Source organism: Crotalus tigris, unplaced genomic scaffold, assembly GCF_016545835.1.
Source record: "Crotalus tigris isolate CLP2741 ecotype Arizona unplaced genomic scaffold, ASM1654583v1 scf7180000017585.4430047, whole genome shotgun sequence".
NCBI lineage: Eukaryota > Metazoa > Chordata > Lepidosauria > Squamata > Viperidae > Crotalus > Crotalus tigris.
Window position 1 is genome coordinate 2,230,567 of NW_024096493.1, and position 14,676 is coordinate 2,245,242.

At 37.4% G+C, this 14,676-nt stretch overlaps 1 protein-coding gene across 1 annotated transcript in view; it reads right to left on the bottom strand.

The window, feature by feature from the left end:
* The window catches only part of VPS13A (vacuolar protein sorting 13 homolog A), a 107,734-nt gene extending 95,834 nt beyond the window's left edge, over positions 1-11,900 (bottom strand). Inside the window, exons 1-4 of the mRNA XM_039361219.1 lie at positions 11,713-11,900; positions 3,615-3,658; positions 3,411-3,453; positions 1,906-2,001 (exon numbers count right to left, since the gene is read on the bottom strand). Of these exons, the coding sequence (XP_039217153.1) occupies positions 1,906-2,001; positions 3,411-3,453; positions 3,615-3,658; positions 11,713-11,812 (283 nt within the window). The 5' untranslated portion in view covers positions 11,813-11,900. The remainder of the gene's footprint in view (positions 1-1,905; positions 2,002-3,410; positions 3,454-3,614; positions 3,659-11,712) is intronic.
* Positions 11,901-14,676: the final 2,776 nt, after the last annotated feature.

The window sequence follows — 14,676 nt, forward strand, 5'->3', positions numbered from 1 at the left end:
ATTTGAAATGTCACAAATATAAAAGTAAGTCCTATTTGATTGTACTTACTCTCTGAAAATATTTAGTACCTATTCTTTGTACACATTCTGGCAGTAAGCAATAAGTCAGAATAAAACAATGCACTAAAATAGTTTTTCCTTTGTATGATGTGTGTTTGTGTGTGTGTAATGGTATGTAGGAATGATAGAGCTGCAGGCTAAACAACTGGCACTTAAAAGACTTCTCAATTCCCAGAAGGGAAGGGACAGAGGAGCATTTCAAAAAGGACCCTCCATAGTTTTCCAGAGAGTGAAAGGAGAAATACTTTCACTTAGAAAATGCTATTAATGTAACTTTATATTAAAGATAGAATTAATACTCATAGTTGTGGTTGTCTGGAGTACCTCAAAGGGCTAACAATGTATGTGTGCATATGTGCACATATGGATGAATAGCCAAGAATCATAGGATATCTGCAGAATGTCCTATGTTCAGAATGCAAGAGCTATTAGAGGCACACAGGCATTTTCATGGTGTTGTGAAGACTGCAAAACATATCATTAAATGTTCAATACATGACAAATTATCTTTAAAAATATCACCAAAACCTGAAAGTTTGAATTTAGGATGAGCTATTTTGTCATTCATTCATTGATTTGTAAACTGGATTATGCTTTTATTGTTATCATTCATACCTACTTCTTCCCGTTGTTTTACTTTACTGATTTACAAAGAAACCTCTTTTTTGTAGCATCAATTTACCTAGGAAATTTTTGGTGAAGAATTACTGTAAGGACAATGCTCTTTAAAGTATCTTAGCATTCTTAAAAAAATGTTCTGAATGAGAACACACTCTTTTGGAAAGAACAAGTGTATCATCTGGGAATTTTCTCTTATTCAAAAATGTTGTTCGACGCATGGGGGGGGGGGCTTTAGTGGCAAGAAGCTGCTATGTTCGACTTCAGTTGATATGTCAGATATAATCTTTTAATAAACTAAAATCTAATTCTATTGAATTATACTCACTACAATTATTGCAGCTGGGCTTCAGTATACTCTGTGAAAGACTATCATTGAAGAAGGTTCAAAAGCTACAGCAGGGGTCTTCAAACTTGGCCTTTTTATGATTTGTGGACTTCAACTCCCAGAAGGAGGAGTTCTGGGATTTGAAGTCCACAAGTCATAAAAGGGCCAAGTTTTAAGACCCCTGAACTACAGGCTACTGAGAAAATAGCTATTAAATAGCTTGAGTAAGGTAGCTAAATAAAATCATGGGGGCTTAGTCCTTAGCCTGTGAGCTACTAAAATCTGTTCATACTTCCCTCCAGAAGAAAATGGGTCCTAAGATGTTTAGAGCTGGATAGATTGTCATCAGCTTCTTAAACTGAGTTTAGTAGCTCACAGGCTAAGGACTGAGCCCCCATGATTTTATTTAGCTACCTTACTCAAGCTATTTAATAGCTATTTTCTCAGTAGCCTGTAGTTCAGGGGTCTTAAAACTTGGCCCTTTTATGACTTGTGGACTTCAACTCCCAGATCTGTTTGCTCACCCAGAAATTGTCCACTAGGGACATTTAGGGTATTAATTAAATCAACAAATAACAATACTAATTGCTTCTTACTTGCCAACCACAAATAATGTCAGATTTTAAATAATGACAAACACCAAAACCCAACTATTTTTTTTAAACTATATATGTTTGTTTGTGTGTGTGTGTGTGTGTGTGTGTGTGTGTGTGTGTGTGTATTATATATATATAAAACTTCAAAAGAAGGTTTGACTCTGAGTTAACTTTGAATATGTAAGTCAGACTATGGGTACCCAAACTATTGCATAATTAATACAGAGGCATAAATTATTCTGTCTAAATATTATTTTACACATTTATTTTACACAATTCAGTTCCATTTCTTAATAAACTTACTAGCTGTAGGTACTATAAGCAGACAAACTTCATCTAAAACAGCTTCAACTGGCTGAGTATAAAGATTTTTCCATGGTATTTGCAAATTTAGCTGACCTAGAATCACAAAGAAAGTCATTTTTTTAAAAAAAAAAATCCAACAATATTTTTAATCATAACTATATTAAAAAAAGATTTCTACTTCAAAATATTTCCAAATATCATGTTTAACATTACATAAAGATTATTTGTAAATTATACTAATAATTCTACTAATCTGGATCAAGCTAGGTGGGTATTCCTTATCGTTTTTGCTTGGAATTTAATATAAATTGAATTTATTTTCCTCATAATTTAAAACATATTACCCATATCATATTGAAAAAATAGTAAATATTACCTGAAAGAAAAACTCAGTTTAGGGATGGGCAAAACATTCTATGCACTGATCATCTCATGCACAAAACACATTAATTCTGAGTGGTTGCGCATTTCATTGCGGCACAGACCCTTAACATTTCATCTGGAGACAAACCTAGAACATTGTCATTCAATGCAGTGGTTGTTCCAAGACGTGGACAGGAAAAAAGGGGGACTATAATACGATACAGCAGAGTAGGAGGTAAGCAAAAAATATATATATAAGAAGATTAATGAGAAAAGCAGGCAAGTTTGCTGGTTACATTTATGCAGCATTAGGTGTCTGTAAAGAAAGGAAAACAAGTAATGGGAAGATGGGAGTAACGTATACCAGGCTTGCCCTACTTTTCCACTAAACCCCTTTTGGAATTTGTCTCAGGTGAAATAAATATGCAATACTTTACACCTTCTGATTCAGCTGGACCATGGCATTTCCAGAACAATCCAGCTGAATGTCCAAGCTATGATGTGCTTGTGGTGATTTACCATTCTCCCACTACCATTAAAAAGTTTCCATTTCAAACCTAAAACCACAGAATTTAAATATAAATCTGAATATTTTTTCCTATATCTATAAAAACACACTATGACACTACTTTACTCATACTTGCAATAAATTGCTTACAATTTAGAAAATAAAAAGACCAGTGAAGTTTTTCTTTCATATATTATTATTTGTTAAGTTTGTACGCTGTCTGATTCTCAATGATTCTGAAGGCTCACATGTAACAATCGTAAAAGGAATAAACAAGAACATATTCTTATGTATTAGATACCATTAATAATCTGCTAATTAGACAAAACTGTGAACCATAGAAGACAACATATTTTTAGCTAACAAATACAACTATTCACTAAATATCTTAATTAAGGAATTATTATATTATACTCATTGAATGTAAATTAATAAATGGTTAAACATATAGGCTTTTAATTAATCCGTATACAATTGCATGTGAATATCAAAAGCTCTCAAGAAGCCTTAATTTTTTATTGTTAGATAATAGCTGCATGATAAACCAATGCATTTCTAAGAAATAAAAACTCCTATCTTTAAAAATACAAATTTATTTAATTATTGTAAAAAGCTTGAAAATTCTACTTACCAATATGACCTGCTTTAACTTTAAAGGGGACATCAAATTGATACTGCAAAGATAAATGTTTTAGATTACATTTCAATGACGAAAACATTATTGTAACAGCATAAAGCACAGAATGTACACAAATGCTTTTTTATTAATTCCTAAGACAGCATATAAACATGTATTTATGAAGAACTATGATGCAAAAGGCATTTTAGTACTTACCAATGCATTTTCTTTTATTACAAGATTTTTAAGTGCTACAGCTCCTATTAAGAAATTTGAAAAAATCATAATCAGAGAACAACAAACTTGATTTACAACATTTTAATAGTCAGAAATACTTCTTTTATTAGAATTCTAACTATTTTAACGGAGACCTAGCAAAGTAAAAAATGCAGTACTTAAGACTAAGATCGCAAATGTATGTTATCTTATTTATGAATCAGCACACAACTCCTTGGCATTCCTCATGGTCAAAATTTCCCAATCTTGAAAAAAGCAGCCTAAAGAGCCAGTAAAAGGGAATAAAGGAGAAAGAGATCAAATCTTCCTACATCAAACTTACAGCACTGCCTTTGGTTTTAGAATAGGACCCTGATCAAATTCAAAGATTCCTGGGAAGCTACCCCAAAATATTTCAATAAAACACTTGTTCTTTTTAAGAATATGTTTGCCCCAAACAATACCTGAACTACTGTCAGTATTGCTAAATTGTTGGTTTATGCCTTATTTTCATTATTTTCCTAAATGCATTTTATTTTAAATAATTCCAAATCTGTATTATTATAAATCTTTAAAGAATCATCTAGGAACAGTCTCTAAAATATAGTACAAAACATATGCAACAATATGGAAAGTCATCAAAGTCATCTACTGTATTAGCTACAGTAAAATAAATCATAATTTCCTGAATAATTAATTCCAGTATATAAAGTAAAAGATACTTTGCAATCAGCTGCAAAGTTTGCAGATGCAATTAGGCTGCTGCCATTTCAGCCAGCTTGCTCAAACAACTGGTTGAATTTTTACATTACACAAGAGTTCCAGGAATGTTATTATACCAGTATGTATATGTGAAATATAGTAATAGGCAGCAAGAAGTTATATGTAGTTGTATGATAATCTTGGGGATAACACTGCATAGAAGAATGAAGCCTTATCTCAGGATTTCTTTGATTTGAGAACTAAAACTCCCCATTCATCACTGAGCTACAGTGCACATAAACTTTTTTTTCTTTCTCATCAGGTTGCCATGGTATTGCCATTTACCATGATATAACACCAGAAGAACAGACTGGGACTGTAAATTCAATCTCAAATTCAAAATATATTTTCCTTCTTTAAAAATTAATGGTTTTAAAACATATTTTGTTTAAAAATATTTTCTGATAAAGTTAACAATTTTGCATAGCATGCTAAGAAATATTTTCACTTAAAAATGCATCCTATGGATTTTTATCCTTCGTAATGTAAGTAAGTAATAGATGTACATCTATTACTGGCATCTTCAATAGTTACACATAAGATCCAGAACATTCAGATTTGGTCCAATGACTCTTCCATTGTCCTTTTCAGGCTTTTACTACTGAGCAGTGACACCACAAACTTATTTTTTTATTGAAATAAAGTTTAAAAATTATAGGAATATGTTTTAGCAAACATATATACAAAATTAGAGAAAATAACAGGAAAATGTCAACAGTCTGTAAAGAACTGTTAAAAAGCAATTTTTATAAACTATAAGTTTTAGCAAAAAAAAGAAGTCATGTTCTTCAGGACGGCACCTGTTAGAGCAGAGGTCCCCAACCCCCGGTCTATCGACCGGTGCCGGACCACAGCATAACAGAAACCAGGCTGCACAAACAAACAAAGCCCCATCCGTGGGATGCAGGCAGCACACAAAACCATGTATTCTCCTGTCTGTGGAAAAACCTTTCTCCACGGAACCGGTCCCTGGTGCCCAAAAAGTTGGGGACCTCTGTGTTAAGAGCACACCTAAATCTGTTTGCACTCACAATCTCAGCATACATACATACACAAGTACACACAACCATCTTCCATATGTATGTATACACACACATTTAAATGTGGGCAGAGATATTTTATATACACTGCCACACCTCCATGCCCCCAAAACAGAATGATTTTAAGTTTCTTCATCAAGAGGAAAAGAAAATCTAAGAGCTTTTCATTTTCTTCTAGCAAAAAGGAAGAAAATTAGTTATACTGGCTAGCCATAGCAATTTTCAGTAGGATGATGGCCTTTTGCTTCCCTTCTTATGAAAGGGTATCTCATACAGTGTTCTAGCAGTTAATGGACAGATGAGCTGCAGGCTCCATGGAACACTATATTGGCACTTTCCAAGGGCTATGCACAGTTCTCAGACAATGAACTACACCTTTGAAAAGAGAATTGTCCATGTCAAAGGTTTCAATATATACTTCTGGATAACCACACACGCACACACAAAAATCATTCACTGAAAAAATGTCTAAAGCCTGTAGACAATAATGCCTTTAATAAAGTCAGCTAAAAGAGAATGAGGAATACTTTGAATTTTTTATTCTAACTGGGCCACAAGAGATAAAAAGATGGCACATTATTAAAATCACAACATCTGTAACTCTTAAGTTTTAGGATGAAGTGCAGACTTAAATTAGCTTCAGCTAGCTGTTAAACTGGTTTCATGTTGCAATCACAGATGTCAGGACAAGTCACCTTGGCTGATGTCACATTTGTAATAAGTCCAGGAAGCAGAAATTATATAGTTCTCTTATCTATATAGTGATAAGTAGATATAAAAAAAGAGACATTAATACAAAAGTGTTGATCTTTACATAAAATAACCTGGAGAATAATTTTAGTTTGGGCACTTAGTGATCTGGCAAGTAATAGCAAGAGCAGAGATACATACCAGAAAGACTAGTGTGCTTTTTATTGTCAATGACTAACTAAATTATCACAAATTATTTTCCACTAAAGTTTAACACTTTTTCTGATCCACTTAGTATAATATTATGTGCCATTTGTAGTTCATCCTCATAATATTATATGAAACTACTTTGCTGGCTTACTTTTTTTCATGTGAAAACCACTTAAATAAAAATGAAGGAAAATATGAACAATGGAATAATTCGTTAGAGTGCAATAAGAAAATCAATAAAACATTCACAGAAATAGTTACAAGGTCCTCTTAAAGGCTACATGAGCAAGACCAAGTAAAATTCTTGAGAGAAAAATTATTTGCTAACAATAAAACATCAGTAGAACATTCAGCTGTATCAACCATACTTATCAACCACTATAATCCAGAAAACATGGGCTCAATTAATATTAGGTGATGGAAAAATTCAAATAAGTGTGGGCAAGTATTAAAACAAAGATAATAAAAACACATGATGCAAAATTCTATTGCATAATCAAGTTATGTTGCTGAAATTTATAGCGATGGATTGAACTATATTGTTTACAGTAACTCAGTAGAGTTTGAAAAAATCTAACTGATTCTCGTAACCAGAATTTATTCAGTTGAGGCCAGCATCCTAGCCCTTCCCATGACAGACTAAGGCTCCTTTTTTAACCAAATGGAAATCCAAAGCAGATGCTGTTAACAATGCTTGCTCTGGAGCTGTAAGATAAGATTACTTTCCATTGGCAATATTTTCCTCCTAATTCCACATCTAGAAGTTCCCCTTCTCTCCAGAAGAAAAGGCACCATACCTTCTTCCTTATCCTTCCCCACTAAACAGACTTTTTCCTTCTCCTTATATTGGACATCTTGTTCCTCCATACTTAAATAGTCAATGTTGACAGATGAAAAGCAAACATAGTGGTGGAACAAGTCTCTTATTTTAAAGAAAGGAGACAGTTGTTGGTGCCACACATTGCATGAAAATTATTGTAGTAAAGGGGCACAGTGACCAGTCATGTGGGATGAAGCCAACTCTTAGTTTCTGAGCTAGATCTTGAACTAACTGTTGTACTTACTAAACTAAGCATCTACCTGAAAATGTCACATTTAGAATTTAGGACAGTGGTGGCGAACCTATGGCACAGGTGCCAGAGGTGGCACTCAGAGCCCTCTCTGTGGGCACGCGTGCCGTCACCCCAGTCCTAGGCCTTCAGCTGGGTTTTATAAAACCTTTTCACTTTAGGCCTCCACCACCGTGTGCAAAAAAAAAAAAAAAGTTCAATCAGTCAATTTCAACTTCTCGCGGAAAAAAAAAAGATCTTGCAAAGTTGGAATTGATTGAACTTTTTAATCCCACCCTGTCTGCCACTACCACCGTGGCCACGCCTACCCAATGGGCCACACCCACCCGGCACTTGACTATGCATAAGTGGGTTTTGGATTGCAGTTTGGGCACTCAGTCTCTAAAAGATTCGCCATCACTGATTTAGGACTTTTATGAATAAAAGTACAGACTCTATCACTGAAGTTCATTATCTGTCCCACACATATATAGGAGAAAAGGGTAAAATGTTAGAAAACAGACAAAACTATTACTACCTTTCAAACTCCAAGTGCTGTATCATCTGAGCTAATTCCCTAACCAAAGATTAAATGTAATGCTGTTATATTTATAGTTGCATGGATTTTCTTACTGGTATTTCGACCACTCTAAATTTAAGCACCATCTACAGTACAATATATCCCTAACCACAAATAACTCCAATAGTATTAGGTATGCTTCTCTAGTATTCTCTTTTTATTATTCTCTTACTATTTATAGAACTATTTATGATAGAAATGATAGTTTGCTCTCTGGGCTCTGTTCAACTATGATGCTCTTTGAAATATTTCTCAAGCTGATATTAGTTTGCAAAAATATATATACACTCTCTAAGAACAGGTAGAAGATGCATTTCATATATTTTAAAGTCACTAACTAATATCAGGAGCTAAATAAGTTGTCTATAACATTCAGAAAGAAAAAAACAAGCTGCTTTTAAAAGATTTAATATACATAAATATTATGGCCTTACACAGCATTCCGAATACTATAGAATATTTCATTATCTTCCCCACAGCAAATTTAAATTCCCCTCATCCTCTCAACCAACCTGAAAAAAAATGTTTTCCATTCAGGTAGTCCTTGACTTACAACAGTTCATTTAATGACCATTTGAAATTACAATGGCATTCAAAAGAATGACTTATGACCGTTTTTTACACTTACAATTGTTGTAGCATCCCCATGGTCATATGATCAAAATTCAGACACTTGGCAACTGATTCATATTTATGACGGTTGCAATGTCCCGGGGTCATGTGAACACCTTTTGTAACCTTCTGACAAGAGAAGTCAATGGGGAAGCCAGATTCACTTAACTGTGTTACTAGCTTAACTGTAGTGATTCACTTAACAACGGTAGCAAAGAAAGTCATAAAATGGGGCAAAACTCACTTAACAAGTGTCTCACTTAGCAACAGAAATTTTGGATTTCTGTTGAGGAGTACTTTAATACCAGGTGGTCAAAGGGACATATGTAAGGCAGAACAGGTTCTCAGAATAGGAAACTCACAAATGAGCTCAATTTGGTTCACATGGGCCGCTTAGGAAGACATTGGAAATTGCTCTGTAAAGTACCTTTACTTTACTGACAGTATTTATCATAAGAAAGGAAAGAAACCTAACACATAAAATAATTGTAGAATAGGGCTGGAAAAGATCTTGGAAGCCTTTTAGTTCAACCTCCTACCCAGAGCATAAGTCCTTTAAAAAACATTCTTATAAAATGTGAGAACTATCTAAGTTATTTTGATTTTCCAGCTTTTAACAAATGATATTTGCTATAATCACAGTTTGGGAATCTAGCTGGAACTAGCTAAATTACAAGTCACAAAGTGAATATTTTGATTTTGTTTGACATATTAAAAGTTACCAATTGCAATTCATACCTGTGCAACTATAGAATTTGATTATTTTCAAACCTGTACTTATTTAGAACAAATTATATGAGAAATTAAAGAAAACTAAATGATAAAGAAGAAACCATATTAAATGAAAAAACTTGGTTATCTACTCTATTTTCCACAAGGTACATTTTAATATACATACTGCACATCTAGAGCATTAGCAAATAAAATTATTTTGGAAGTACTCATCTCATCCTTAAATTAGTCTGTGCATTGTATCAAAAATGCATTCATTTCAAATGCAGTCAAATCGAACACTAGTTTTCTAAGGAACATTTCCAGGAATGGGAATATTTAAAAGTGATCTTCAATAATTTGGATTTCTAGTCATAGCATGTATTTCCTATTCCCCCCGTTAATTATTTTGGACCAAAAGGGAAAAGTAATAAAATCAATGGCCTACCATTAGAAAATATTTCACTCATCCATGGATTATTAACCAAAGGCCAAATTTGTTGAACACAAACAATTCACCAATTCTAAAGTATTCATATTCCAAAATGAGGAATTATGTTCAGAGAATTATACACCTATGTTCCATGTTGTTTGTATTCGATTTCTTAAAGAGCTTGCTACATCTACTAACTCAGTAACAAATTGAGAGTTCAATGAAAGAATTTTGACTGAAAACAAATTGCAGGGAGATACAGGTAATCTGCAACTTACAACCACAATTGAGCCCAAATTTTTGTTGTTAAGTGAGACATTTGTTAAGTCAGTTTTGCCCAATTTTATAACTTTTCTTGTCACAGTTGTTAAATGAATCATTGTAGTTGATAAATTAATAACCTGGTTGTTAAATGAATCTGGCTTCCCCATTGACTTTGCTTGTCAGAAGGTCACAAAAGGTGATCACATGACCCTGGGACACAGCAAAGGTCATAAATATGAACCAATTGCCAAACACCCGAATTTAGATCACACAATCATGGGTATGCTGCAAAGGTCGTAACTGTGAAAAACGGTCATGTCACTTTTTTCAGTGCCTCTGTAATTCTGAAGTCACTAAAGGAACTGTTGTAATTTGAGGACTGTATTACGTATAACACACAAATAAGTGATTTCTATCATTATTCTTAAATGACATAAAATAAAATTGTCACTGCAAGGTTTTCTGTCCCAGTGCCTACACCAGTGGTGGTGAACCTATGTCACGCGTGCCAGTGGTGGCACTCAGAGCCCTCTCTGTGGGCACACGTGCCATGCCCCAGAGATGGCAACTGTCCCTCTTCAACCAGCCGCCCGCTAACTCGCTGAGGTCCCACATGGCCGGATGCATCCCAGTACCCATTTGCTCGCTGGCCTCTATGTGCAGGGCCCAATGATGTCAGGTAGCAGCCGCCCCGGCCCCTGCCTCACCTTGCCCTGGCAGAGACCCTCTGTATCTCCCCCAAGCCCTCCCGGCCCCCACAGGCATCCCTCCCCATGAGCAACATCAAGGTGATCACGCCCACCTTGGCCACACCCACCCAATCTGCCATGACCACCACAGCCACGCCCATCCAGTGGCCCACACCCACCTGGCACTCAGTCTCTAAATGGTTCACCATCACTGGCCTACACTCTGGAAAAGCAATTCAGATTTGTAAGCTCCCATTCTACAACCCACAAGCCTTTGAAAACATGGTCCACTCCCAGGACTGGAGTTTAATTAACTGCTGACTTTCTGCAAGGGAATGTCTATTTATTCCGGTTGCACAGTTTATCTTTTTGTTTTCTTTAATTATGTAAGTTACCAAGAGTCATTCAGGACTCAGGCACCTTCTAAAATTAAGAAATAAATGAACAGGCTAATGCATATCAGCGAAGCAGCGTGATGATTAGCAAGTTCATGCAGTACTAAGTTCCCAGACCAACCCAAAAACTAACCTAAACAGAATGAGGCATAGTACACGAAAAAAAAAACACTTGTTTTTTACACCTCGTTTAACACAACTGCTTTTTGTCGCTGTCCCAACAACGGCCTCATTATTCTCGAGCACCCTTTAAGAGGCCTTAACTTCTCTCCTAGTCTCTAAAGGAGATTCTCTTCCAAAAAGAGCAAACACGGGAGAAGGCAAGGCATGACACGTGACAAGGCCTGGCAGTGCAGGAAGGAAAACAACTCTAAGCGATTCGGCGAGACCGTCCGCGGGGCTCCGGGGTGGGGCAAGGAGACACTTCGCTCGCCGAGGAAGAAACAGAGTTTGTCCCGGGTCGTCTCTTGGGCAGGACCGCACTCGCCTGCCCTCACCGCCACAAAACACGCGGGCGAGCAGGCGCAGGAGGCGAGCAGCCGTGCCATGCGAAGGGGAGGAGCCCCGGCCACCGCCTCCTGAAGAGAAGGGGGCTCGGGGGCTGCTGCCGTACGAGGCCGAGCTCGGCTAAATCGGCCAGGGCCAGCCTGGCCTCTGGCTTACCTCCCCAAATGCCAAGCTGGAGCTGGGAACTATCCAGGTTCACCACATAATCGCCCAGGAACCGGTTCAGAACGTCCACCACCAACGATTCGAAGACCATCCTCGAAAGCGGCGGACTCGGTTGCTCCCCTTTCCGCCAGTTCTAATGTCGCCTGACGGGAAGAAAAAAAAAAAAAAAAAGCAAAAACAACCCGCCAACCTCCGGGAAGTCCCCACTCCCACCGGACAGCCGCCCTCTCCGACAGGGTGGAGCCCGACCTCGGGCTGGCTCGGCGTGTTCTGCTGTACTGTACTCCGACTCGCCTAGCTTCCTGCGCAGGCGCGGAAGGGATGTGGGACCGAAAGCGAGAGCCCTTCCTTGTGTGGCGTGTGGAGGTGGCTTCTCGCCTCACCAGAAACGTGCGATGCCACCCCAGGGAGGCTCGTGTCTCGCGCGCGCCTTGACGGGCGAAGGCTGTGTTCTTCGTCGCGCGAGATTGGCGGTTGAACTGCTTCTCCAGCTGCGGTGGGGGGCGGCCATGAACCCCAAACGTAGTGATAGAGTTACCTTCCACGCTTCTCGCTTGCCTTGCCCTTTCCTTCTCCGCTTATTGAACAGCTTCAGAAGAGCCGGAGGTCCTGCCTCATCCGACATGCACGCACGGGGACCCTCGGCCGGTCTGTCATGCTGTAGGAACTGAGTTGCTGCCTCCGTAAATTGTACGGGAAGCTAAATTTTGGATATGGTTCTAAGGGGCAATAGCGGCTACTTCGCTTGAGTTACTTATGTAAATAGGATTGAACATCGTACAAAAGAGGTTGTGGATTGTAATCCTTTAATCCTGGGGCAGGGCGTGATTTTGCAGCTACCTCATAGATGCACGTTTTTTCTCTGTAATATTAGTAATTGTAAATAGGATTTAAAAAACAACAACACAAAACTTATCTGGATTAATAATAAAGAACCTTAATCTTGGCCGCTGCTGGAAATCCTCCAGAAAATGCATTTTAAATTAGTAATATTATATAGTATTAGCTAACTGGCTGATCTGCTAAAAGAGGGAGGCGCATTTTGCTGAGAATAGTTTGTGGAATTGAGACAAGTGGTTCTCAAGGACTGACACACCTATCAAAACTAGTTTACAGTGCAGTTTAACATCGTGTCCTGACTACAACAGTCTATCCACAAAATGAATTGATGTTGCCCCAATCTCATTCCCAGTAATGAGTGAAACAACTTTAATCATTAGCTGTACTAGCTTTAAAGTGGTATTTTTCCCCATAAGTCCATATTATTCCAACCATAGCTACAAGGTGTGCAAATTGGTATTGCTTATCATCCATTATTTTGAAATCAGTGACCTGTTGTGAGGAACAAAAAATATATTTGAGAAGTGTTAGGAGCCAATGTCACATGTCTCCATGTTCACAAGCCAGACACCTCTGCAACACTTCCCCTCTTTATGAGCACACTGTTTCCTGAGCTCCTTTCATACACATAGTCTCTACTCTGGCTTATTTTTGAGACTACATTCTCTTCATCCTTCCAAATATGTAGAAATGAAGCATGCATATTTCCAGTATTTTATTTGGGGAAGTGGGATTCTATTTTAATAATATTGTGAAGTGGTTTCATCTGCATCTTGAGGACATTTCTGCTCAGGAGCCTCATGTGTTTTGGTTAACATGAAAACTGGCTGTTTTGAGTGAATAGAGTCATGTGAAGAGAGACTGATGTACATCTACATTTAGAGATGATGAATTACTATTGATCTCCATGGTCTAGAATCGTAAAGTATAAGGGGTCAAAGTTTTTCCATATAGGATGACTGGAGGACTTTGAACTGCTGTTTAACTAGTCCAGCTTGGTTCATATCCCTTGTTGGGTGCAGGTAGTCCTAAAGTTACGATCATAATTCAGCCTGTCATAAGTCATAACAGCTGTAAAACACTACCAATCTGATTTTTATGACTATTTTGTGGTGGTTGTAAAGCCTTCATCATTAAGTGAACCAATGGTGTGCTATGGTTACCGTTTTGCTGAAAACTAAAACTGCCTGTTTTTGGCAAAACTCTTGTAAAATCCAGTCATGTGAACACAGGATGCTGCAAATGGACTTAAATGCAGCTGTGTTGCCCAAAGTGCAATTGTAACCACAGGTGGTGGTGGAAATGACTGTCAAAAGTTCAAATTTTGGTTGTAACTTCCCTGTTTTGGGTCAGTAACTTTGAACAATTGCTCAGCGTTGAGGCTACCTGTATATAGGCTGCCTAGGGAAAAATATCCAAGGACTGATAGCCTCATCTCATGCCTGAAATATCAGGAAAGCCTTCAGAAAGTTCCAACAGATGGATCCCTATGTCCTGTATAGCAATCATTTTTTATTTGGCAATGCTGTGCAATAATGTGAAGAGACCAGCAGCATTGAAAAGGCTCTATAGTATTGTTTGGCAAGTGATAGTGGCCTATGGTAGCCACAGAAGAGGAGACAACAGTGATGGTTCATTCCTGACAACAGTAGAGATCCAGCAGCACTTGGTTTCTGGCTTTGTCAGGCTCAAAGAACCATGAACAACACATGGAGATAGTTCTGAGCAGTTCCTTTATTGTTGTTTACCTACAAACAATCTTCTTAGACTAACGCAATTATCTGCAGTCATCATCAGTCATCATCATCATTTTAACCATTGTCTATTCACTGTAGGATGAAGGCCTTTTCTGCATGTTTCCAACCTATACAGTCCTGAGCTTTCGTTTGCCAATTGGGCCCGTAATACTTGCTGATGTGGTCAATCCATCTTGTTTTAGGTCTCTTTCATGGATGCTTTTTATCAAGTGAGATCCACTCTATGACTGCCTTGGTCCACCTGCCATCAGTTCTTCTTGCTATGTGATCAGCCCATTTCCATTTAAATTCTTTCACTCTCTTGATGGGATTTTATATTTTTGTTTGTTCTCTAATCCATGTGCAGGTCTTTCTATCT